Below are 25945 nucleotides of genomic sequence, written 5' to 3'. Positions count from 1 at the left end.
TCAAACCGTGACCGGTTCATAGGTCGATGCTTGACCACTGAGCCACCCCGGCTGAGCGAAAGGGTATTTATGTTTTAAAATTGTTAGATACTGCCAAGTAGGCTTCCAAACCAGACTCTGCTTTATTATTTCCATCTGCAGCAGTACAGATAATTAAGTGCTCACTCTCTTCCTTCCCGGGTGTTCTCTATCTGAAGGTGATGGCAGAGGAGACATGGAAAGGCCAGGTGCTCTGTCACATCGCCCCGGTCTCAGCCTGCCTCCTCCTCTGGTCTCTCTGTTTGCCGAGGTGTCAGGTGATTTTCTTGTTCATGTTGTGATTTCTGTTCCTTGAGGCGGAGGGTTTCCTTATGCAGATGCAGCCAGAGTCTTGGCAATTTTGACAGCCCCCTGTAGAAATCTGTATCAACATGAATTAAATGTTGCTACTAATCAGAGCTCAGTTTTTATTCTGACTTTTTAAAAAATATGTTTTTATTGAATTCAGAGAGGAAGGGAGAGAGAGAGAGAGAGAGAGAGAGAAAAAACATCAATGATGAGAGAGAATCTGGGGATCAAGCCTGCAACCCGGGCATGTGCTCTGACTGGAATCGAACCCGGAACCCCTTCAGTCCACAGGCCAACGCTCACTAAGCCAAACCGGCCAGGACTTTTTTTTTTTAATTGACCTGTGTTACAGGGGCAGGAGGAGACCAGCCAGGAGGCACTGCACCCGCCCAGGCCAGAGACAGTGGTGCGAGGGTGCGAGGCTGTGGGGTTTACAAAGACACTTGCCTGGACTGGAAGCTACTGTGGGAGGCAAATCAGGGCTTGGAGGTGCATGTGAGAAGAGAGGAGTCTAGGATGGTTCCAGGGATGGGGTGGGAGGGAGCACCTGCCCAGGCAGGGGCGGGATGAGCACCTCTGAAAGGCTCCCACAGACCTTTTCCCACAGAATAGCCTTCCCACCTGGGTAGGTAGGTGGGTAAGATCTCCATAGCAACCCCCGCCCCCCAGTGGCCTCTCCTGGGGGCAGTGGTCCCCCCAGGAAGTCGAAGCTGCTGGTAGTGGAATCTACCAATGGACCCATGAATCAATCCCATGCCCTTTCCAAACGGGGGTGGGGAGCGGGGGAGAGGGCAGGGGGGTACTTTTCAGCAGGAGCTGCGGGCCAGGCCTTGTCAGCTCCTGCCCTGGGGGGGTGGCTGCCCCAGGGGTCAGACCTCATTCTGGTGGCTTCGTGCGTGGCCACCCCGGGTCTGAGGCAGAGAAAGGGCACGGCGATGACTTCCTGGTGCAGCCAGCGTCCTGACCCCCCCCCCCCAGAAGCGCGCCCCCAGCCCAACCCTGAAAGCCATGGGGGTGAATCCTTCTCAGCCTTAGAAGGGTCGTGAAATCAGAGGAGAAAAGGGAGGCGGAGGCTCCCCGGGCCTGGGGAGGGAGAGCCTTGCTGAGCCTTGCGGGGGCGTGGGGCGTGCAGAGAGGGGATGCGGTGGTGGGAGAAGGGAAGGTCTACACCTGAATCAAGGAACGAAGCTGGGAAATGCGCCCTCCATCGCGGAGGGGAAAGGCCCTCGTTAATTTCCGTCATCTTTCGCGTTACAACTGGCCACCAGGAAGAGTGAGGGGTCCCGCCCGCGGGCAGCTGGGCTTCCCCGCCTCCGAGAACCAGGCCGGCTTCGCGGGTCGCTGTGTCCCCAGAAAGTCATGAGTCTGCTGGGATCGGGGCGCAAGGCCTGCGACCCCCAGGCGGTGTCTGGGTATCAGGGACACGTGGGCCCGCCCTCAGGCGTGGCCCCGCCCCTCGAGGGCCCGCCCACGCCCCGCCCCTCGCGCCGTCGCCCCGCCCCCCGTCTCGCCTGCGGACAGACTTGGCGGCGCCGCCCCGCTAGAGCTTCAGCCCCCACGAGCCCAGGCGGGCGGGGTTGCGGGGGCGAAGGCGGGATTATTTAGGGGGCGGGGGTCGTGGTGACGGCATCAGAGCGCGCGGCGTTACGGCTCGGAGGCTGGCTGCGGGGTCAGGGGCTGCGCTGCACCCCTGCAGGTGAGTGGGGGCCGGGAGGGGGGGTGCAAGGCGAGGACGGGGCGCCCTGGGAGCCGCCACCCTGTGGAACCCATCCTTGCTTACCAGCCTCCTGAGGGCTCTTACCGGGACGCGCGGCCCCCCTTCCTTAAGTCCGGGGCCGGAGGCTGACACCCCGGGCCTGGCCGCGGGGAGGGAGCGCCCGGCTGCGAGGGTCGCTCTGCCTATGTGACCACTTTTCCGAACTTTCCCGGCGCCCCACCCCCTGCGCGCTCCCGCCCGCTCCTGTGCGCGGTTCTGGGAGCCTTTGGGGCGCGGAGAAGCGGGACCGCGAGGGGCTGAAAAAGTTCAGGGTGAGCGGGGCGGGTACCGCTGTGTCCCCAGCGCCGGACACCCGCGGGGACGGAATGGTTTCGTGAACAAAATCCGTTACCGGCGCTGAGAGAAGTGAATTATAGGCGCGCCCACCTCGCGGGGTGCACCACACCCCTGGATGGGTGCACACAGCCTGGGCTACGGCCTGCACAGCGTGACACTGTACAATACACGGGATAAGCCCTGGCGGTTTGGCTCAGTGGAAGGGCCCCGGGTTCGATTCCGGTCAGGGGCACCTACCATGGTTGCAGGTTCCCCGGCCCTGGTCGGGGCACGTGCAGGAGGCAACCAATGGATGTGTCTCTCTCACATGGATGTTTCTGTCTCTCCCTCTCCCTTCCACTCTCTAAAAATCAATGGAAAATATCCTCGGGTGAGGATTGACAAAAAATAAAAACGAGATAAAACCAAGCGCGGGAGAAAATGGTTCAATCAGGAGACGCGGGACTGTTTCACAGCCAACTTTTTAAAAAAACAGAAGTAGAAACGGCACACTCCAAAGTAACGATGGAAAGTATAGCTAGTCCATGAACAAAGCGTCACGTCGGCGTTATGGTGACCACGGATTGTGCGTTACTGTGTGCGCTGTACTGTGTGTGCCCGCAGCGCAGCAGGCTCGCCTCCCCCCGCATCACAGCCACGTGAGCGGTGCGTGCAGTGAAGCCGCTGTGATCTTGGCTGGTGGAAGGTCTTGTCATCAGTTTGTAAAAAAAAAAAAAAAAAAAAGCAACACCTGTGAAGTGCAATAAAGCAAAGCCCAATAAAGGAGGTAAACCTGTGATCAATAAAGTGAGTCGGGGCCAGGCGGGGGTGGGGGCGGGGGAGGGACTGGGGTGAGGGAGGAGGAAGATAGGGAAGTTCCTTGGGTAAACGTTATGCATCACTATTGGGCAGCAGGTAGGGGACAGGGCTCCCTGCCTCCCAGCTCCCAGCCTGGGAGGTGCGGGGAGACCCACGCTGAGGGGAGTGGCGGGGGTTGTGTGTGGAGAGCCGGCCTCAGCTGGGAGGCTGCGGTGGAGGAGGCAGCGGGGCGGCACTGAGTATGCTGGGGCAGAGAAAGGTGCGGACAGGTGGGGTACCTGCGAGTAGTCCAAAGTAGGAAGGGCAGTGAAGGTTTTTTCCCTGTGAAGGTTAGAATCTCAAGGACCACGGGGAGCATCTTTTGGGGCCGGTTTAAGCTGGGAATTTAAGGTGGCGTTTGCATTTTTTTTTAATATATTTTTTTATAGATTTCAGAGAGGAAGGGAGAGGGAGATAGAAATATTAGTGGAGAGAGAATCATGGATCGGCTGCCTCCTGCACGCCCCACACTGGGGATCGAGCCTGCAACCTGGGCACGTGGCCTGACTGGGAATCATACCCTGACCTCCTGATTCATAGGTCGATGCTCAACCACTGAGCCACACTGGTTGGGCAAGAGTTTGCATTAAAAAAAAAAAATTTTTTTTTATTGATTTCAGAGAGGAAGGAAGAGAGAGAGATAGAAACATCAATGATGAGAATCATGGATCAGCTGTCTCCTGCAAGTCCCCCACTTGGGATCGAGCCCACAACCCAGGCATGTGCCCTTGACCGGAATCGAACCTGGGACCTTTCAGTTCCCAGTCCGACGCTCTATCCACTGAGCCAAACCGGCTAGGGCAAGAGCTTGCATTTTTTTAAAAATATATTATATTGATTTTTTACAGAGAGGAAGGGAGAGGGATAGAGAGTCAGAAACATCGATGAGAGAGAAACATCGATCAGCTGCCTCCTGCACACCCCCCACTGGGGATGTGCCCGCAACCAAGGTACATGCCCTTGACCGGAACCGAACCCGGGACCCCTCAGTCCCCAGGCCGACGCTCTATCCACTGAGTCAAACCGATTAGGGAAAGAGTTTGCATTTTTGAAAGATGCCCCAGTTGCCCTGTAGGAGGAGCAGGGACAGACCCCCGAGAGGCTGGGAAAGGTCACCCTGTCAGGCCACCAGTGGCCGGGACTAGGCCTGTGGCACAGGCTGAGGAGACGCAGGTGAACCTGAGAAATACAGTCACGGCCCCCACTTTAGCTGTGGTTTCCCTTTCCACGGTTTCAGCTACCCACGGTCAACTGTGGGCTGAAAAACATTAAATGGAAAATTCCAGAAATAATTCATAAGTTTTAATGAGTGCCGAGTACTGCGATCGAATCTCGCGATGTCTTGCTTCCTCCTGCCCTGGAAAGGAATGAGTTTGTAAAAAATGCAGCACCAGCCCTGACCAGTTTGGCTCAGTGGATAGAGCGTCGGCCTGCGGACTGAAGGGTCCCAGGTTCGATTCCGGTCAAGGGCATGTACCTTGGTTGCGGGCACATCCTCATTCGGGGGTGTACAGGAGGCAGCTGATCGATGTTTCTCTCTCATCGATGTTTCTAACGCTCTATCCCTCTCCCTTCCTCTCTGTAAAAAATCAATAAAATGTTTTTAAAAAATGCATCACCTGTGCCTCAGTGGATAGAGCGTGGGCCTGCGGACCGAAGGGTCCCGGGTTCGATTCCGGTCAAGGGCATGGACTTTGATTGCAGGCTCCTCCCCGGCCCGGACCTCGGGGGCGCGTTCAGGAGGCAACCAATCGATGTGTCTCTCTCACATCGATGTTTCTCTCCGTCTTTCCCCCTCCCTTGCATCTTTTCTAAAAATCAATGGAAAAATATATTCGGGTGAGGGTTAACAACAAAAAATTGAAATTAAGATTTAAAAGCAAGCAACACCTGTGAAGCGCAGTAAAGTGGCAAATTGCCCACATGTGGCAGGTGCTCCCCGTATAGCCAGTATCGGGCTGCGTTCAGGTCTCCCTCACCTAACAATGGCCCGAAGCTCGAGAGCAGGATGCTGGCCATTCGGATCTGCCAGAGAGAAGCCGGGAGGGAAGTGCTTCCGTTAAGTGAACAGGGGGATTATCTACTCAATCAGGACAGGAAACGTTTTTGAATACGTTGCTTGGAAGATCTGCAGTAAGATCCAATCTCCTGTGAAACTGTGAAGGAAAAAGAAATTTGCTGTGGCGCCTCAAAATGCAAAAGTTAAGGCCCTCGTGTGTGATGAGCTGGTTACGATGGAAAAGGCATTGAATGTGTGTGTGGGTGGGAGACACGGACGGAAAACACGTTCCCACTGACTTCCCACTGACGGCAACGTGTTGGGCCATAAAGCATTGAGCTTCTGCGAGGACTTCAGCCAGGGCCCCCCTGAAACGAACGAGTGGCTACATTCACATGACTTTTATTGTTATAATTGTTTATTTCTTTTTTAAAATATATTTTTATTGATGTCAGAGAGGAAGGGAGAGAGAGAAACATCAATGATGAGAGAGAATCATTGATCGGCTGCCTCCTGTATGCCCTGAAATGGGGATTGAGCCCGCAATCCGGGCATGTGCCCTTAACCGGAATCAAATCTGGGACCCTTCAGACTGCAGGCCGACGCTCTATCCACTGAGCCAAACCAGCTGGGGCTATAATTCTTATTTCATTGTTAGGCGTTGTTGCTAATCTCTTACTGTGCTTAATTTATAAATTATACTTTATCATAGGTATGTATGTATAGGGAAAAACAGCATATATATATATATATATATATATATATATATATATATATAGAGAGAGAGAGAGAGAGAGAGAGAGAGAGGGAGAGAGAGTGTGTTTGGTACTATCCTCAGGGTAGGGGGGTCTTGGAACGAATCTGTTGACTTTTTAAATATATATATATATATATTTTATTTCAGAGAGAAAGGGAAGGGGAGAGAGTTAGAAACATCAATAATGAGAGAGAATCATTGATCAGCTGCCTCCGCATGACCCCCACCAGGGATCAAGCCTGCAACCTGGGCATGTGCCCTGACTGGGATTTGAACCGTGACCTCCTGGTTCATATGTTGATGCTCAACCACTGACCCACACCGGCCGGGCAAGATCTGTTGACTCTTTTGAAGAAGGTGGGGTAGGGGGTGTGATGTGACAAAGCAGAGACTGGAAATCTCAGCATGCATGTGTGTGCGCGCGCGCGCGCGTGTGTGTGTGTGTGTGTGTGTGCGTGTGCGTGTGCGTGTGTGTGTGTGTGGTAGGAGGTGGGGCAGGGGAAGGTGCTGCTGGAACACAAGCCCTTGGGGCAAGTGGCGGAGTTGGGCCTTATTTGCAGTGACCAGAGTCAGGGCATTCTGCCGTGTAGGACTGTGTTGTGGCCCTCGCAGCATTTGGGCCCCAGGCTGGGCCACAGAGGATGCTCTGAACTTTGACCTCCCTCCTCTGGATCCCTCCAAGGTCAGGAGCTGCAAGATCTGGCTCAGGTCCCCTGCAGGGGGAGTCCAGCCCCTGGGGCACAGGTGCTGATGGGGGGCCTCTTCCTCTCCACAGGGCCCCCTGGAGCAGCCCGCCCTCACCATGGGGCTGGAGGCCCAGAGGCTGCCGGGGGCCGAGGCGGCCCCGGTGAGGGTGGCCCTGCGAGTCCGCCCGCTGCTGCCCAAGGAGCTGCTGCATGGGCACCAGAGCTGCCTGCGGGTGGAGCCGGAGCGCGGCCGGGTCACCCTGGGCCGGGACCGCAGCTTCAGCTTCCACGTGGTGCTGGACGAGGCCGCCGGGCAGGAGGCTGTGTACCAGGCCTGCGTGCAGCCCCTGCTGGAGGCCTTCTTCGAGGGCTTCAATGCCACCGTGTTTGCCTACGGTCAGACGGGCTCCGGGAAGACCTACACCATGGGGGAGGCCAGTGTGGGTGAGTGGCCTGCCGGTGGGGGGGTGGGGGGTCTCAGTGGCTGTTGAAGGCGGGGCCTGGGGAGGGAGAGCAATGGCCCCAGCAGGTCTGCAGCCCAGGGTGGGGCCAGTCGTGTGGGGGGCTGGGCAGGGCGGGGCGGTGGGCCTGGGAGGTGAGTGGCCTCAACTCCATAGAGATGGGGCCAGGCTGCCTGGTTCTGGGGCGGCAGGGGGAGCTGGGCAGGGCGGGGCGGTGGGCCTGGGAGGTGAGTGGCCTCAACTCCATAGAGATGGGGCCAGGCTGCCTGGTTCTGGGGCGGCAGGGGGAGCTGGCCTGTCCCTGTAGGATGTCTGTCTGGCTGGTGAGGGTGAGGAGTCCATGTGCCAGTCGGGGTGGTCGGGTGGGGACTGTCCTGGAAGAGACACACTCTGGCTGCCACGTAGCCGGGCCCGGCTGGTTCTAGGAGGCGCTAGAGCAGATTTGGGGAGAGACACTTCGGGCCAATGAAGGGAGCTGCCCCATTTTATTTATTTATTTATTTATTTTAAATATATTTTTATTGATTTCAGAGAGGAAGGGAGAGGAAGAGAGAGAAACATCAATGATGAGAGAAAATCACTGATCGGCTGCCTTCTGCACACCCCACACTGGGGATCGAGCCCGCAACCCAGGATGTGTCCTTGACCGGAATTGAACCTGGGACCTTTCAGTCCGCAGGCCAACGCTCCGTCCACTGAGCCACAACGGCTAGGGCAAACTGCCCCATTTTAAATCTATTTTTTTAATTGATTTCAGAGGGGAAGGGAGAGGGAGCGAGAGAGAGAAACATCAATGATGAGAGAGAATTATTGATCAGCTGCCTCCTGCACGCCCCCGACTGGGGATCGAGCCTACACCAGGGCATGTGCCCTTGACCAGAATCAAACCTGGGACCCTTCAGTCCACAGGCTGGCGCTCTATCCCCTGAGCCAAACCAGCCAGGGCAGGAATTGCCCCATTTTAGGTAGTACAAATGTTTTCTCTTGGGTTATATAAGTATACGTTTGTCATAAAAAATTAGGAAAATTCAGAAAAACACTCAAAAATAAAACTGCCTTTCAGAAATCACCCATCCTGTTAGGGTTCCAGTTTTTTTCTCTTCGGAATTGACTATACTTTTAAAGAAAATGGCCCGAGCTGGTTTGGCTCGGTGGATAGAGCATTGGCCTACGAACTGAAGGGTCCCAGGTTTGATTCCAGTCAAGGGCACATGCCTGGGTTGTGGGCTTGATCCCCCGTGAGAGGCATGCAGGAGGCAGCTGATCAATGATTCTCTCTCATCATTGATGTTTCTATCTCTCTATCCCTCCCCCTTCCTCTCTGAAATCAAATATATATATATATATATATATATATATATATATATACACACACACACATATATATATATATATATATATATATATATATATATATAAAGAAAATGGCATTACATTGTACCCAATCTTCGATATCCTGTTTTATTTTCGTAACTAATATCATGAACAGGTCTTCACATCATTAAGTATTTTCAACCTGATTTTTTTCATGGCTGCCTGGCATTCCATCGTGACTATAAGGTAATAATTTATTTAACCAGACCCCTGTGGATCTTGAGATGGATGCTTTGGAGGTTTGCCCTTTTTTTTTTTAAGTTAGGAAGATGAATGCTGCTCTGAACACGCTCTTATTCCTTTGGGATAAATGTAGGCGGTACTTTAGGTAACTGAGCATAGACTGTGGTAATGAGCTCCCTGTCCCAGGGGGTAATCAAGGGTGTCTGGTGACCTGGCAGGAATGTAGTGGGGGGGTGGCTTATATCATGAAAGGGGTTGGCTCACCCCTGAGAGGTTGCTGCCAACTCTGAAATATTAGGGTTCTGCCTGACCACCCTGGTGCATGGCCTGGCCCAGGCTGCCGCCTTCTCCACCTGGAGCCCCATCCTCCAGCTGCTGGACGGGGGTGGGGGCCTTGGATACCCAGCTGGCGGCCCGTGGCAGGAGACCCCGCGTGTCTCCCCAGCCTCCCTCCACGAGGACCAGCAGGGCATCATCCCGCGGGTCATGGCCGAGGCCTTCAAGCTCATTGATGAGAACGACCTGCTTGACTGTCTGGTGCACGTGTCCTACCTGGAAGTGTACAAGGAGGAGTTCCGCGACCTGCTGGAGGTGGGCACCGCCAGCCGCGACATTCAGCTCCGCGAGGACGAGCGTGGGAACGTGGGTGAGGAAATCCCGAGTCCCTGGCTGGGAGGGGGCACCTGGCTGGAGGGGGCCTCCCCTAACCGGAAACTCACGCTCTGGAAAGTTTTGCTTTGAGGTGGGCACGGGGGAAGCTGGAGCCCCCAGCCCAAATCAGGATGGGCAGGAGCCCCAGGCATGGAGGAGGGACCCCTGGGTCAGGGAGGGCTGGAGGGGCCGCCCTTGCTCTGGGCTCACGGCCCTGTGCGCCCGCAGTGCTGTGCGGGGTGAAGGAGGTGGACGTGGAGGGCCTGGACGAGGTGCTGAGCGTCCTGGAGATGGGCAACGCTGCGCGGCACACCGGGGCCACACACCTCAACCGCCTGTCCAGCCGCTCGCACACGGTCTTCACTGTGACCCTGGAGCAGCGGGGGCGCGCCCCCAGCCGCCTGCCCCGCCCCGCCGCAGCCCAGCTGCTCGTCTCCAAGTTCCACTTCGTGGACCTGGCGGGCTCCGAGCGGGTGCTCAAGACGGGCAGCACCGGCGAGCGCCTCAAGGAGAGCATCCAGATCAACAGCAGCCTCCTGGCCCTGGGCAACGTCATCAGTGCGCTGGGCGACCCCCAGCGGCGCGGCAGCCACATCCCCTACCGGGACTCCAAGATCACCCGGTGAGCCCGGGAGAGGGGCTGTGCCTGTCTGTCATGGCCCCCAGGTGGCCGCGGGGGGAGGCTAGCAGGGGATGGGTCCCCTTTTGGCTTCGGGGCACGTAGCCATGCAGTCCAAGCCTCAGGTCTGATAGGGCGTTGGGACCCCCATCCTGGCGCCCTCAGGATCCTCAAAGACTCGCTAGGCGGGAACGCCAAGACGGTGATGATCGCCTGCGTCAGCCCCTCGTCCTCCGACTTCGACGAGACCCTCAACACCCTCAACTACGCCAGCCGCGCCCAGAACATCTGCAACCGCCCCACCGTCAACTGGCGGCCCGAGCCGGAGCGGGCGCCCGAGGAGGCGGCCGGGGCGCGGTGTCCCCCGCGGCACCGCTCGGAGACGCGCATCATCCACCGTGGCCGGCGTGGCCCGGGCCCCACCGCCGTCCCCGCTGTGGCCGCAGCCCGCCTGGGCGCCGAGTGCGCGCGCTACCGGGCCCGCACCGACGCCGCCTACAGCCTCCTGCGGGAGCTGCAGGCCGAGCCCGGGCTGCCCTGCGCCGCTGCCCGCAAGGTGCGCGACTGGCTCTGCGCCGTCGAGGGCGAGCGCAGCGCCCTGAGCTCCGCCTCCGGGCCAGACAGCGGCATCGAGAGCGCCTCCGCCGCCGCCGAGGAGCAGGCCACGCAGGGACCCGGCGGCAGAAAGGTGGCCGAGGGCTGGGTGTGGCCTGGGGAGGGGCGGGAAGGGGCAGGAGAAGATTTTCAGACAGACAGACAGCAGTGCCCCTGCCCCTTCCATTCCATTCAAAGGCGTGGCTGCTGGTGACCATGGCCACGTTCCATAAGGCCTCCCACTGGGCCTCGGGCTCTCCGTCTGTAAAGTAGGGGTGACATTGGCATTACCTCCTAGGGGTGATGTAAGGGCTGAGGGTGTAACGAGGGCCCAGCAGGCTGGGGAGCGCTCAGTAAGTTGTAGTAATAGTGGCAATGTTCTTATCGTTAATTTAAAAAGGATCGATTATTACAAGAGGGGGCCCAAATGGCTTGCAGAGGGGATGCAGGTAGGGCTTGGAGCAGAGTAGCGCTGGGCTGGGGGAACCCCGTGGGAGCAGAGTAGCGCTGGGCTGGGGGAACCCCGTGTGAGCAGAGTAGCGCTGGGCTGGGGGAACCCCGTGGGAGCAGAGTAGCGCTGGGCTGGGGGAACCCCGTGGGAGCAGAGTAGCGCTGGGCTGGGGGAACCCCGTGGGAACAGAGTAGCGCTGGGCTGGGGGAACCCCGAGGGAGCAGAGTAGCGCTGGGCTGGGGGAACCCCGTGGGAGCAGAGTAGCGCTGGGCTGGGGGAACCCCGGTGGGGTAGATGGAGCACCCTGGGTCCCAGGGACAGACAGGCTTGTCCTGCCAGCCCCGGCCCTGAAGCCCGGCTCCCTGCCCCACAGGACGATGAGGGGGCGCTGCTGGCCCTGCAGAGCCAGGTGGCCCGCCTGGAGGAGGAGAACAGAGACTTCCTGGCCGCCCTGGAGGACGCCATGGAGCAGTACAAGCTGCAGGTAGGGCCCCACTTCCTTGGAGGGGGTGCAAGAAAGCGGTTTCCCCAGATGGGAGGAAAGCAGCCGGGGTGGGTGGGTTCTGGCGGCGGGCAGAGATGGGGGCAGGCACAAATGAGCAAAAGTGTGCGGGTGGGGAGCAGTGTGGGTGGGTGTGCAGGATGGTCTTGAGTGTGGGTGGCAGGTGGGATGGGAGGTGGGGGGGCAGGAATGGGGCACTGGAGCCAGACGGGTCCTTCCTTTTGTCCCAAGGTAGCGGGTCAGCATTGCTCCTGGCGCCCTCTGGTGGCGGTGATTGGCATGGGCGCGGAGGACAGGCAGGGTGGGGTGAGAACTTGAGCCGGAACTAGTGCAGAGTGTGTGAGTGAGTGTGAGTGTGTGTGTGTGTGTGTGTGTGTGTGTGTGTGTGTGTGTGAGTGTGAGATGGGGGGACGACCATGAGGTGGCCTGCACTTCCCCCTGTCAGCTTCCCTGTCGCATAGCCCCACCCGCGTCCCCCTCAGCACCTGGTCCTTGTCTGCAGAGCGACCGGCTGCGTGAGCAGCAGGAGGAGATGGCGGAGCTGCGGCTGCGGCTGGAGCTGGTGCGGCCAGGCTGGGGGGGCCCAGGGTTCCTGCAGGGCCTGCCTCCGGGGTCCTTTGTGCCCCGGCCTCACACAGCCCCCCTGGCGGGTGCCCACTCCCACGTGCTGGGCATGGTGCCCCCCATGAGCCTTCCTGGAGATGAAGTTGGCCCGGAGAACTGGGCAGAGGTGAGGAGGTGGCGAGGCGGGGCGCCCGCTGGGCCTTTGGACTGGGCAGTGCTGCACAGTGTGCCCCTCACCCCAGGCTTCATGGGAGCAGCTGTGGGTGCCCCTTCTCGTGTCCCTAGAGGAAGGGCCAGGATGGGGTGACTGGGCCCTCTCAGAGGGCTGGTGCTATTAAACAATATGGATATTGATTGATTTCAGAGAGGAAGGGAGAGGGAGAGCAACATCAATGATGAGAATCATGGATCGGCTGCTTCCTGCACGCCCCCTGCTGGGGATTGAGCTCACAACATGGGCACGTGCCCTGACTGGGATCAAACTGGGGCCTTCCGGTTCATAGGTTGACGCTCAACCACAGAGCCATGCCGGCGGGCGGGCGGGTGGTGCTACTGGGAATGTGCAGTGCACCTGGGGGCTCCTTGCGGGCTGCAGAGCGGGTGCTGGCTCCCAGCACCGGATGGGAAGCGTGCACACCTCCAGGGACAGGGAGCTCATCACCTGTGAGGCCGCCCGCCCCCTCTCTTTGCAAGTTTCCTTTTCCCTGAACCCGGTCTCCGCTTCTGGTCCTGTCACGTGGGGCCTTTTGGACACAGGTTGCGCCTGGATCTGCCCGAAATTTCGGGGTGCTCTCAGCCTTGCAGCCCTGAGGGCCCAGGGAGAGGGGGCGCGGGGGGGAGGGGCGGGTCGGCAGAGGTCTGTCATGCAGCCTTCACTCCGGCCCGGCGAGGTTTGCAAGATGAGACGGTGCAGGTGACCTGTGGACCAGAGAGAAATGGCAGGTGGTCACGTGACCTGAGCATTCCGGGTGCTTTGGGAGCAGGGGAGGGGGGAATGCAGGGGCGGCTCCCGCTCTGACTTGAGTGGGGAAAGGCCTCCCCCGGGCGTCACTGAGCTGGGTCTTGGAGGTGAGTCGGGCTGGAGGCAGAGATGTGGGTGGGCACGCAGGGCGGGGCACAGGCCGGTGCACAGACTTGGTGCCGGGAGTGGCCCCTAGAGGGCGCCTGCGAGGCTTCCTGGCCTGAAACCCTGGTGCCCTGGCAGGTGCCCGAGGGCAGGGAGGCGGGAGCCAAGCTGTTGGAGGAGGAAGATGGGCTGGACAGTGGCTCTTCAGCTGCATCCGGAGAGGAAGAGGAGGAGGACGAGGAGGAGGGGGAGGGGGAGGAGCCGCCCCGGAGGACCCTGCCCCTGCGCAGGTGAGGACCGCTCGGGGCCCAGGCGGGGAGGAGCTGTGGTCTCGGGTGCCCTCACCTGCGTCGCCCCTGCCAGCCCTGGGTGTTGGGGGAGCAGACGGAAGCTGTGGGCTCTGAGCCAAGCGCTTGCCGGTGGGAAAGGCCTGGTTCGCAGCCTCCAGGGGGTCCTGGGTGCCCCCTCCTCCCCTGCACCCCTAAGCTTGGCCCCTGGCCCCGGGATCTGCTGGGCGGACAGGTTCCAGCGATGATGGGGTGGAAGGCTGTGACCTGTCTTCCTGACTGTGGCCTGGGGGGTAGTCAGGAGGGGGCTGGGGCTGGGGCCGGGGCTGGGGAGGGGTACAGGCATCTGCTCTGCCCCCCAGAAACGGGATCAGCAAGTGCAACCAGAGGGTGGAGGCCGGCCCAGGGAGCCCCCCGAGCAGGAAGGGCCCAGAGCTTCGCCTCGAGGAGCTGGGTGCAGCCGTCTTGGAGCCCAGAGGTGAGCTCGGGGGGACGCAGAGAGGACCCCGACCCCTCCTCCCGCCACGTCCTGACTGGCCACCCTGGACAGTCCGCACTCCTCCCTGGCTGCCCTGGCAAGCGTCCCGCCTCCTCCACCCCCTCTCTCCCCGCTCCGCCCCCTGCATCTCCTCCACACCCCCCACCTCCCCTCCACACCCCCCGCCTCCCCTCCATCCCCCGCCTCCCCTCCACCCCCTGCTTCTCCCCTTCACCCCTGCCTCTCCCTTCCACCCCCTGCCTCTCCCTTCCACCCCCTGCCTCGCCCCTTGCCCCCTGCCTCTCCCCTTGCCCCCTGCCTCTCCCCTTGCCCCCTGCCTCTCCCCTTCCCCCCTGCCTCTCCCCTCCACCCCCTGCCTCTCCCCTCCACCCCCTGCCTCTCCCCTCCACCCCTGCCTCTCCCCTCCACCCCCCTGCCTGTCCTTTCCACACCCCTGCCTCTCCCACCCCCCTGCTGCTCCCCTCCACCCCCTGCCTCTCCTCCACCTCCTGCCTCTCATGCCCCTGCCTCTCCCCTCCACCCCCCTGCCGCTCCCCTCCACCCCTGCCTCTCCCTTCCACCCCCTGCCTCTCCCTTCCACCCCCCTGCCTCTCCTCCACCTCCTGCTTCTCACCCCCCTGCCTCTCCCCTCCACCCCCTGCCGCTCCCCTCCACCCCTGCCTCTCCCTTCCACCCCCTGCCTCTCCCTTCCACCCCCCTGCCTCTCCTCCACCTCCTGCTTCTCACCCCCCTGCCTCTCCCCTCCACCCCCTGCCTCTCCCCTCCACCCCCTGCCTCTCCTCCACCTCCTGCCTCTCCCCTCCACCCCCTGCCTCTCCTCCACCTCCTGCTTCTCACCCCCCTGCCTCTCCCTTCCACCCCCCTGCCGCTCCCCTCCACCCCTTGCCTCTCCCCTCCACCTCCTGCCTCTCACCCCCCTGACTCTCCCCTCCATCCCCTGCCTCTCCTCCACCCCCTGCCGCTCCCCTCCACCCCGCCTCTCCCTTCCACTCCCCTGCCGCTCCCCTCCACCCCTTGCCTCTCCCCTCCACCCCCTGCCTCTCCCCTCCGCCCCCCTGCCTCCCCGCTCTGTCCGTGGGGCCGCAGCCTTGACAGCTGGCCTCGTACAGTGGTCCAGGGGAGCAAGGCCCAGTCCCGGCGCTGCCAGGCCCCCGCGGTCTCGGCCTCCGAGTGGCGGCTGGCCCAGGCCCAGCAGAAGATCCGGGAACTGGCCATCAACATCCGCATGAAGGAGGAGCTCATCGGCGAGCTGGTCCGCACGGGTGAGTGGCGGGCGCTGGCGGTTGAGGCCCAGCTCAGCCTCTCCCGGCTGTGTGACCTCGAGCAAGTGGAGTGACCTCCCTGTGCCGCCGTTTTCTCCTTCCTGAAGTGGGAACAGCAGGTGTACCTGCTTGTAGGTGTGTTCTGGGGATGAAATGAGCCAATTCAGGCAAAGAGCTTGGACTGGTCCCAGGAAGCGTTACCTATTGTTGTTACTTATCAAGTGCCAGGCGCTGCGCTGGGTGGGCGCACAGCTCTCTGTCGCGGGGAGGGCACAGCGTCCCCAAACCGTGCTACGGCTGCTGGGGGTGTGTGCGACAGGGTAGGGGGTGACTTTAGGTGGTGACCAGTTGAATTTTTAAAAAATACATTTTTATTGATTGCAGAGAGGAAGGGAGAGGGAGAGAGAGAGATGGAAACATCACTGATGAGAGAGAATCATTGATCGGCTGCCTCCTGCACGCCCCCTACTGGGGATCGAATCCGCAACCCAGGCTCATGCCTTCGACCAGAATTGAACCTGGGACCCTTCAGCCTGCAGGCCGACTCTATCCACCGAGCCACACCGGCCGGGGCTGTAATTTCAATCTTTTTTTTAAATTTGTGGAGGCTAATTTGTGACCCAGCATATGGTCTGTCTTTGAGAATGTCCCGTGGGTGCTGGAGAAGAATGTATAATCTGATGTTCTGGGATGTGAGGTTCTGTAACTGGCAAGCATGTCCACTTGATTTAATGGCGGCTGATGAAAGGTCATCAAAGGCCAATATTTCCCTATTGGCTTCCTGTTTGGGTGATCTGTGTAGAGCTGCCAATGGAGTGTTAGGTCCCCAACTATGATTGTGTCTTGATCTGTTTCTCCCTTTGGTTCTGTGAGTAGTTTTTCATGTATTTCCGTGCTCCCTGGTTGGACACATGTATGTTAAGACGTGTTATGTTTTGATGTAGTGTCCCCTGTTACCATTATAAAACTAGAGGCCCGGTGCATGAAATTTGTGCACAGGTAGGATCCCTAGGCCTGGCCAGCGATCAGGGCTGGCTGCTGGCCAGGGCCTACCTTCGTTCCATGCTGCCCCCTGGTGGCCAGTGCATGTCATAGCGAGTGATCGAACTCACAGTCTCTTGGTTGAGCTCCGGAGGGGACACTTTGCATATTAGCCTTACATATATATAGATTATATATATAGATACTCATCTGTGCCTCCTGTTATCCTGAAATCCAGTTTATCAGATATAAGTATGGCTACACCTGCTTTCCTGTGGATGTTATTTGCTTACAGCAGGGGTGGGGACCTTTTTTCCCAAGGGCAATTTATAACATCGTTTGTGGGCCGTACAGAATCATCACCTTAAAAATTAGCCTGTTCTACTTGGTCAAACACTTAACTAACTTGCCCCTCATGCCTGGGCAGGGCCAGACCAAATGATTTCCGGGGCCTTACCTGGCCCGCGGGCTGGACGTTCCCCACCCCTGGCTTAGGGAGTCATTTCCCACCCTTTCAATTGGGGCTTCCTTCGTCTTTGCAGCTGAGAGGCGTCTCTTGTAGGCAGCATATGGTTGGGTTTTGTTTTTTTGATCCAATCTCCTACTTTCTGCCTCTTTATTGGTGAATTGTTCATTTACATTGAGAGCAGTTAGTGATGTGTGAGGATTTCCTATGTCCATTTTATCCTTTGTTTTCCGGAAGCTTTGTGCCTCCACTGGTTCTTTTTGTTTGTTTGTTTTTTGTTTTATTTACATACTAGAGGCCCGGTGCACGAATTTGTGCACAGGCAGGGTCTGGCTGGCCCGCCCCGAGCAGGGCCATTCGGGCCAGGCCAGCCCTGGGGAGGGGACGCGGGAGTTTGACTGGCTGGCCCTGCCCCCTGGTTGAACTCCTGGTTGAGGGGACAATTTGCATATTAGCCTTTTTTTGTATAGGATTTATTGATTTCAGAGAGGGAGGGAAAAGGGAAGGGGGATAGAAACATCAATGAGGAGAGAGAATCCTTGATCAATTGCCTCCTGCACACCCTCCACTGGGGATCGAGTCCGCAACCCAGGCCTGTGCCCTGACCGGGAATCGAACCGTGACCTCCTGGTTCATTGGTCAACGCTCAGCCCCTGAGCCCCGCCGGCCGGCCTCCATCGTTCTTTTCCTGTGTGTTCCCGCCTGTTTCTGTGCGGTGGTATTCCATACTTCTTCCCTCTGTGTCCTCTTTTTTAAGCTGTGTCTCAGCGCTGGTTTGTGTGTGTGTGTGTGTGTGGTTCCCGTTACGTTTATGAAAAAGAAAGTTTCACACATACAACAGTCCTCTCTCTCTGAACATGTGTGGTCTCCATGTGTGTGCACATGTGTGTGTGGTGTCCGACGCAGCTGGCTTCATGCCTTTGTGGGTGGTTTCTCCGGGTTCCCCACACTGTTTGTGGAGGATGCTTCCCTTGGCCCACTGCATGCTTTAGACTCCTTCGTGGGGGATTAGTTGCCCGTATCCATGTGGGTTTCCCCCTGGACCCTCAGTTCTGTCCCATTGGTCTGTGTGCCTGTTTCTCTGCCAGGCCATGTTGTTTTGATGACTATAACTTTGTAGTGTGGTTTGAAGTTAGGAGTGTAATAACTTCACTCTTCTTTTTTTTTATAATATATTTTTATTGATTGCAGAGAGGGAGAGAGAGAGATAGAAACGTCAATGATGAGAGAGAATCTTGGATCGGCTGCCTCCTGCATGCCCCCTCCTGGGCATGGAGCCCTCAACCTGGGCCTGTGCTCTGACCTGGAATCCAACTGTAACCTCCTGGTTCCTAGGTCGACGCTCAACCACTGAGCCACGCCTGCCAGGCTCATTTTCCTCTCTTTTCCAGGGTTGCTTTGGCTAATCCGGGTCTCATGTGGTTCCATACGAATGTGCGGATTTTTTGTTCTGTTTCTTTGAAAAACGCCATTGGGGTTTTTGTGGCTGGAGTTAGGGATTGCCGGGAATCTGTGGTGTGCTTGGGGGCATATGGAGGCGGGTTTTTTTCCCTTTTCCTTGTGATGGGAGGCGGGAAGGGCGATGCCTTTTTTCTGAGGGACACTGCTCTGCCCCACTCTGCTCCAGGCCGTAGTGTGAGGGCGCAGCCCGGTGTCTCCCCGCTCCCTGCTCGCAGGACCTGCGGTGGGTGCCCACCTGGGCTGTGGCCTTCCCGCCCCCACTGCTGGCTCCCGCACGCCCACCTTCAGACGTCCCAGCGCGGGGATGTTTCAGGCGTGCTCGTGTGTTGAACAGAGGGTCCTTCGTTGACCTCTAGTTGTCCAACTGGTCAATTTAAGGGCAAGCCCAGCAGGTGTGGCTCAGGGGCTGAGCATCGACCTAGGAACCAGGAGGTCACAGTTCAATTCCCGGGCAGGGCATATGCCCTGGTTATGGGCTCGATCCCCAGTGGGGGGCATGCAGGAGGCAGCCGATCCATGATTCTCATCGTTGATGTTTCTATCTCTCCCTCTCCCTGGTTACGGGCTTGATCCCCAGTGGGGGATGTGCAGGAGGCAGCCGATCAGTGATTCCCATCATTGATGATTCTGTCTCTCACACCCTCTCCCTTCTGCTCTGAAATCAATAAAAATTTATTTTAAAAAACAAACTTCAGGGAGAAACCCTGGAGTCTTCTCACTCGGCTGCAATGCTGACGTCATCCCCCGAAATACTGTGAGGCCAATCCCAGGCATGTCCTCAGGCCACACCTTCCAGCTTTTGGGGGGACATTTTTTCCCCCAACCCGAGTGCCATTAGCGCATCTTGCAAAGCCGTGGCCTCGGTGCCCCGGGCACAAGCACACGTGCCGCTCGCTGGTCAGCTTCACTTGGGCTCCAGACGTGTCCCCCACGTCACCTTTCTGGCCGCGCCTCTGACCTTTACTGCCTCTCGCCTGCTTGGCTGCGCTGTGGGGTGTTGCAAACCCCAATATCCTGGGATGTGATTGCTTCCTTGTGGTGTCACCTTCCCTGCCCTTCTGTCCTCCACACTCCCTGCCGATGAAGTTAGTTTTAGAGGCTTAATTATGAGCAGGCTCGGATGTGTATTTATTTTAGCATGTTTTTGCCAAAAATGCTAGTTCATCCACAATTTCCCTGAGTCGCTGTTATGGATGAGGCTAATTTAAAAAGTGAGTTGAGCCCGGTTGGTATGGCTCAGTGGTTTAGCGTCGACCTAGGAACCAGGAGGTCATGGTTCGATTCCGGTCAGGACACATGCCCGGGTTTCGGGCTTGATCCCCAGTGTGGGGTGAGCGGGAGGCAGCCGATCCATGATTCTCTCCTCATTGATGTTTCTCTCTCTCTCTCTCTCCCTCTTCCTTCTTCTCTGAAATCAATAAAAATATATTTAAAAAAATAAAAGTGAGTCAAGGTAAAGCTAAATCCTGAGTAAATCATGGTTTTGGTGGAACAAAGGCTGGGCAAACCTCTGGGTGTCCAAGTCTCCCAGGGGACCCAGCGGATGGGCCCGTGGGGACGGGTGGCCTGTGCTGACCGGCCCCTTTTCCCCAGGGAAGGCAGCCCAGGCCCTGAACCGCCAGCACAGCCAGCGCATCCGGGAGCTGGAGCAGGAGGCCGAGCGGGTGCGGGCCGAGCTGAGCGAAGGGCAGCAGCAGCTGCGGGAGCTGGAGGGCAGGGAGCCCCAGGACGCGGGCGAGCGGTCCCGGCTGCAGGAGTTCCGCAGGCGGGTGGCTGCCGCCCAGAGCCAGGTGCAGGTCCGTGCGGGACCCGGGTGGCAGCTGTGGGTGCCCAGGCCTCGTGCGGGTCCAGGGCTGCGGTGCTGACGCCCTGCCGGCCTCCCAGGCTGAGGCTGGTGCTGTGTAGGGGCCGCATCGCCAGGGGTCAGCTCAGCTTTAGGCAGAGCCTGGGAGGTGGGGAGGCGGGGAGGCGGGGAGGCAGGGAGGCGGATCCTTCTGATGGCCCCCCCTCCACAGGGAGGGTGAGTGGTGAGTGGTGGGTGTGGGAAGAACATGGACTCTCCTCATGCAGCCTCCCGCCCTCATCCTCTGTCTGTTCTTCCCGCTCCCATTCCTCTCCGCCCATCTTCCCTCTGTCTCCCCCTCAGCCCGTGTCCCTCTACTCCAAGCAAGTCCAACTCACAGGCTCACACGGGCCCAATAAACAAGGTGTAAGTGTATGTGGGCCGCAAAACAACAAAAGCTTCCATTTTCATAGAAACGTGGGTTTATTTCGATAGAGACATGCCGAATGCAAAGGGCTGAAATAAATGAGTCATCGTTAACATAAAATCATAGGACATTTTAATAAAAATTAATATTTTTCTTGAACATTAACTTACCAGACACTGAATAACTGCACAAATGAATAAGCGTGACGCAAATAGACCTATTTTTCTTGTTCTCCGAAAGCGACATATTTCCTGATGCGCACACCCAACAAGTCAGTCCAAGACTAATGGCCATCGGCTGCTAAGATATTCGCTGCTGGTGTTAGTGGAGAGAAATGGTGCACCTGCGCGTAAGGGAAATGAATGCAACATAATAGTAACCAATCATTAGTGTAGTTCGTTATTAAAAATTATGTATGACAGGATATTGTGGAAATTACGAAATTTTTATTAAATCATTTCTTAATACTGTTATATTGGCTGGGCCACAAAAGTACTCATTGTGGGCCCCTGTTTGACATGCTTGCTCTAATCCAGGCTTATCAGCTGATGTGACTAACCATCCATTCACCCCTTCATCTCTCCCTCTTTCTGTTCCCGTTTATCGATTCCTGCGTCCTGGTTTCTGTCTTTCCATGATCCGTCCCATCCACCTTTCTGTCCGTCCACCCTGCTGGCCCTCCATCCATGCGGCTGTCCATCCACTGTCCATTCCTTCTTCGCTGAGTCGGGCGTCCAGGACACAATACAGTCGAGTGGCCAAGGGCACGGGCTCTGGGAGCGACTGTTTGGGTGTGAATGCCAACTCTGCCGTTTGCTAGCTGTGTGCCCTTGGTCAAGTTTCCTGACCTCTCTGTGCCCCGTCTCCCAGTCTGTTAACGGGGCTGACAGTGATCACACTCTTCGATAGGATTGTTCGAGTCATTTAACATGCACAGCGCACTTAGGCCTGGTACGTATTAACATCCGTCTTTGTTTTTATTGTACTGAGTTCCTGTTTAAAAAACATTTTTACTGATTTCAGGGAGGAAGGGAGAGAGAGAGATGAACATAAGTGATGAGAGAATACTGGGGGTCAAGCCCACAACCCGGGCATGTGCCCTGACCAGAATGGAACCCGGGACCCTTTAGTCCGCAGGCCGATGCTCTATCATTGAGCCAAACCGCTAGGCCCATCCTCCTGCTGTCCCGTCTGTCTGTCCCTCGCCTGTTCCTCTCCTGGGGTCCTGCCCCCCTTGTTGAGCTGGGCTCTCAGCGGCCCCTGCGCCTGGCCCACGGAGGCTGTGCCGGTCCCAGGTGCTGAGGGAGAAGAAGCAGGCGACCGAGCGGCTGGCGTCGCTGTCGGCCCAGAGCGAGAAGCGGCTGCGGGAGCTGGAGCGGAACGTGCAGCTCATGCGGCAGCAGCAGGGCCAGCTGCAGCGGCGGCTGCGCGAGGAGACAGAGCAGAAGCGGCGCCTGGAGACGGAGATGAGCAAGCGGCAGCACCGGGTCAAGGTCGGGCTCTGGGCGGGCGCTGGTCCCGCCACTCAGCCACGTGGCCCTCCCCTGAGGGTTTCTCACTGTAACAGGGGAGAGTTATAGGAAAGTCAAGGCCAGTGTCACGAGCCCTATAAGGCGGCGGGCACCTCATCTTGTAGGAGCCCTGTCAGTGTTTGCTTCTGTGCGCGGGTCCCCAGCGAGATGGGACCGGGGTGTGAGGCTGGGGCGCTGTGCAGGGCTGTGTCGGGAGGGGCAGGCGCACCTAGGCTCTGGAGACAAGCTGGCGCCATCCGCCCTGGCCCTGCGCCTCTCCCCAGCCCCTCTCCTGCGCGCCCCCCTGAGCTCCTCCCCTGTGCGCCCCGTTCCTCTCCCCTGCGCACCCCCTTACGCCTCCCCAGGAGCTGGAGCTGAAGCACGAGCAGCAGCAGAAGATCCTGCGCATCAAGACGGAGGAGATCGCGGCGTTCCAGAGGAAGCAGCGCAGTGGCAGCAGCGGCTCGGTGTTCACCCTGGAGCAGCAGCAGGTGGGCCCCGGGCACCCACAGCCGCACCCCAGGGGCTGCCCGCACAGCAGGCGTGAGTGCTGAGCACTGAGCGCCGCCCCGCCTCCCCGACGCCCCTCAGAAGATCGAGGAGCAGAAGAAGTGGCTGGACCAGGAGATGGAGAAGGTCCTGCAGCAGCGGCGGGCGCTGGAGGAGCTGGGGGAGGAGCTGCGCAAGCGGGAGGCCATCTTGGCCAAGAAGGAGGCCCTGGTGCAGGAGAAGACGGGGCTGGAGAGCAAGCGCCTGCGGTCCAGCCAGGTGGGGGCCGCCCCGGAGTCCGGGCAGGTGGGGACCCGCCCTGCTGGGCTATGTAAGCCTGTGGATCCCGCAGGTTCTGCTGTGAGGGTGGAACCTCTCCAAGTGTCCTCCCTACAGTCTGTTCCCCCTTTGTAACCCCTGCTCGGGGACTGCGCTGGCAGGAGCAGCAGGTAGACGGAGTGGGGAGGGGCCCAAGGAGGCAGAGCCCTAGCTCCACCTGGCTCGGGGCTTCCTTGTTCCCGGTTGGGTGGGGTATTTCTGGGCCACCTTCACGTTGCCCTGGATATTTGAGGGGTGTCAGACGCAGAGCCCCCAGCCTGTTCCAGCAGCGGGTGCAGGCGGCACTCCCAGTGCAGGGCCCAGGGTGCTGCTGGGTTATCTGAGTGTCCTGTGGTCCTTCTCCTTCGAACCCTCACTTCCTCCCACTTCAGGTTCCCGGAAAGGCCTTTGGGGTTTGGCCCCTAATTTCCCATAATTCCCATCACAAACTCAAGTCACCTCTGTGACAGGCCACCCTACACCCTGCCTTGCCTCGGCCCATGTGTCCCCGTCAGGAGGGCCTCATCTTCTACTCGTCCACACCCTCCCGGCCATCTCTGCCCCCCCCCCCACCCCCCGCCCCAGCTTCTGCAGGACCAAGAGGCCTGCTTAGCATCCGACAGGTGGCCATCACCCCAAGGCGGGCCGGCCCCTTCCCTAATGCTGCGGTGCTGCCCAGGCTCTGACGGAGGACATCGTGCGTGTGTCCAGCCGGCTGGAGCACCTGGAGAGGGAGCTGTCGGAGAAGAGCGGGCAGCTGCGCCAGGGCAGTGCCCAGAGCCAGCAGCAGATCCGCGGGGAGATCGACGCCCTGCGCCAGGAGAAGGACTCGCTGCTGAAGCAGCGCCTGGAGATCGACGGCAAGCTGCGGCAGGGCAGCCTGCTCTCGCCCGAGGTACGCCCGCGGGCCCGCGCGCTGCTGTGGGACACGGTCCGCCCTGGTGGCAGCTCACAAAGGCGGGGCTGGAGCGCGTGCTGGATGGGCCCCTGCTCTAGCCCTGGTCGGGGACAAGGGCCGGGGCTGCCACCCTTCGTTCCCTCCAGCTGGACCCGACTCTGCATCCTGTGTGCACTGAGCCGCCCCACATCTCAGCTCCCCTACATCTCAGCTCCCCCACATCTCAGCTCCCCTACATCTCAGCTCCCCCACATCTCAGCTCCTCTGTGGGCATGAGTGTTGGGACCGAGGGGTCCTGCCAGGCCCTCCCTCAGTGTAGGGTACTCCCAGCTCCCTGAGTGCAGAGCCCCCCCAGAGGCAGAGCTCCAGCCTCCCCCATACCCCAGGGGTCTGGCTGTGACAGCCCAGGACAAGGGGACACTTAGGGGTCAGTTGTGGCTGTGTACTAGGACTTAGTCATTCAGGAAATGGGGAACCCCCCACCCGTGCATGCCACGTCCCCAGAGGTCACCCCCCACCCGTGCATGCCACGTCCCCAGAGGTCACCCCCACCCCGTGCATGCCACGTCCCCGCAGGAGGAGCGGACGCTGTTCCAGCTGGACGAGGCCATTGAGGCCCTGGACGCGGCCATCGAGTACAAGAACGAGGCCATCACCTCCCGGCAGCGAGTGCTGCGGGCCTCGGCCTCGCTGCTGTCGCAGTGTGAGATGAACCTCATGGCCAAGCTCAGCTACCTCTCGTCCTCCGAGACCAGGGCCCTCCTCTGCAAGTACTTCGACAAGGTGGGTCAGCGCCAGCCCCGCCTCCTCCCAGAGCCCGCTACCCCCCCCCCCCCTCTCTAAAGCCTGTTCTATTAGTGACACTGACTTTTTCCTCCCCCTCCCCGTCCCCTCCCGTCTGATTGGCACCTTCAGGGTGGCCTGTGCCCGTCACTGGTTCCCAGCAGGATGAGTGTCCTGGCCCGGGGTGCTTTGTCACACAGTAGGGGCAGCAGCTCACATGTCCCTGTCGAGACCGAAATCCTGGCCCCCTTGAAGCCCTAAAGTTTGAGGTGGGGATGGCGAATCACCCTCCTGATTTGGGGATCACGGCCTGGAACGCTGTGAGAAGGGTCTGAGGCCCTGTGGTTTCTCAGTGACATCTGGTGGAGTGGTGGGCACTGCTCCGGGCGAGGGCACCGGGGCCTGGGCCTGGGCCTGGGCCTGAGCGGCAGCCTCGGCGCAGGTGGTGACGCTGCGCGAGGAGCAGCACCAGCAGCAGGTGGCCTTCTCGGAGCTGGAGATGCAGCTGGAGGAGCAGCAGCGGCTGGTGTTCTGGCTGGAGGCGGCGCTGGAGCGGCAGCGCCTGGAGACTGACCGCCAGCTGACGCTGCAGCAGAAGGAGCACGAGCAGAATGTGCAGCTGCTCCTGCAGCAGAGCCGAGGTGAGGCCGTGCTCCCAGCCCCGCGCCCCCGGCCCTGGCCCCGGCTGGCGCCCGCCACCCTCCTCTCTGTCCCCCCAGACCACCTCGGCGAGGGGCTGGCCGACAGCAGGCGGCAGTACGAGGGCAGGATCCAGGCCCTGGAGCGGGAGCTGGGCCGCCACGTGTGGGCCAACCAGGAGCTGAGGCAGAGGCTGAGCGGGGGCAGCGCCGCGGGCCAGAGCCGGGGTAAGCCGGGCCCTTGCTCACTGCCGCTTTGGGGAAAGGTCCGACACTAATGCCGGCTCTCCCGGGTCATTTCCCTGCGGCTCTGCTGGGAGCGGATCTGGGGCTGAGGAGGGGCTGCCACCCCTTCTGACGAGGGTGTCGATCCGATCCGTGGCAGGCAGGGAGAAGGTCCTGTGCCCGGAGAACCGCCAGCCGCCTGGAAACGAAGAGGAGCTCTGGCAGCCCCCCGTCGCGGAGGGCACCCCCCGAGCCCGGGAGGAGGCGCGGGACCTGGTGCATGCCCCGCTCCCGCTGACGTGGAAGCGCTCCAGCCTGTGCGGTGAGGAGCAGGGGGCCCCGGAGGCCACAGAGCCCCCCCTGGGGCGAGTCCTGCCTGGGGGGGAAGTGGGGCCGCCCTGGAACCTCGGGCCCCTGGCCAGGCCCCGGCGGGAGCTGCGAAGGGCCAGCCCGGGCATGATCGACGTGCGGAGGAACCCGCTGTAGTCCGGCAGCGGCCTTGTTGGGGGGCCAGGCATGACAGGTACGGTGCTGTGTGCGTCCACCGGGAAGGGGTCCTGCCTCACCGTGACTACCAGCACGTGAACTGGCCTCAGTTCCTCTAAAGCGGATCGCTCCCACTCCCTCCAAGTGCGGTGCCCCTGGCCACCTCTGGCCCGCTCAGGACCTGTCAGGCTCAGGACCTGCGCGGCCACAGGACGGCCTGTGTCTACATGGGCACACGGACCTGGGGAAATTGGGAAAGGTTTTGTAGAATTTTGTGAAACCATTTTATAATAAACAAGTAACCTTG

At 59.5% G+C, this 25945-nt stretch overlaps 1 protein-coding gene across 1 annotated transcript; it reads left to right on the top strand.

Annotated features, from left to right (window-relative positions):
- Positions 1-1916: 1916 nt before the first annotated feature.
- Positions 1917-25945, top strand: KIF7 (kinesin family member 7). The gene is made up of 19 exons (XM_080651720.1): positions 1917-2023; positions 6749-7103; positions 9123-9323; positions 9557-9950; positions 10113-10635; positions 11366-11476; positions 11997-12224; positions 13263-13414; positions 13774-13889; positions 15020-15172; positions 19674-19876; positions 21586-21783; positions 22167-22292; positions 22393-22569; positions 23288-23503; positions 24083-24289; positions 24732-24930; positions 25009-25155; positions 25313-25945. Exons 2-19 carry the CDS (start codon positions 6776-6778, stop codon positions 25636-25638), a joined length of 4005 nt encoding a protein of 1334 aa, XP_080507846.1. The 5' UTR covers positions 1917-2023; positions 6749-6775; the 3' UTR covers positions 25639-25945.

Source organism: Plecotus auritus (assembly GCF_963455305.1).
Source record: "Plecotus auritus genome assembly, chromosome: 15".
In the NCBI taxonomy this organism is placed as follows: Eukaryota; Metazoa; Chordata; class Mammalia; order Chiroptera; family Vespertilionidae; genus Plecotus; species Plecotus auritus.
The sequence above is the reverse complement of the archived record's forward strand: the minus strand, read 5'-3'. Positions and strand labels throughout refer to the sequence as shown.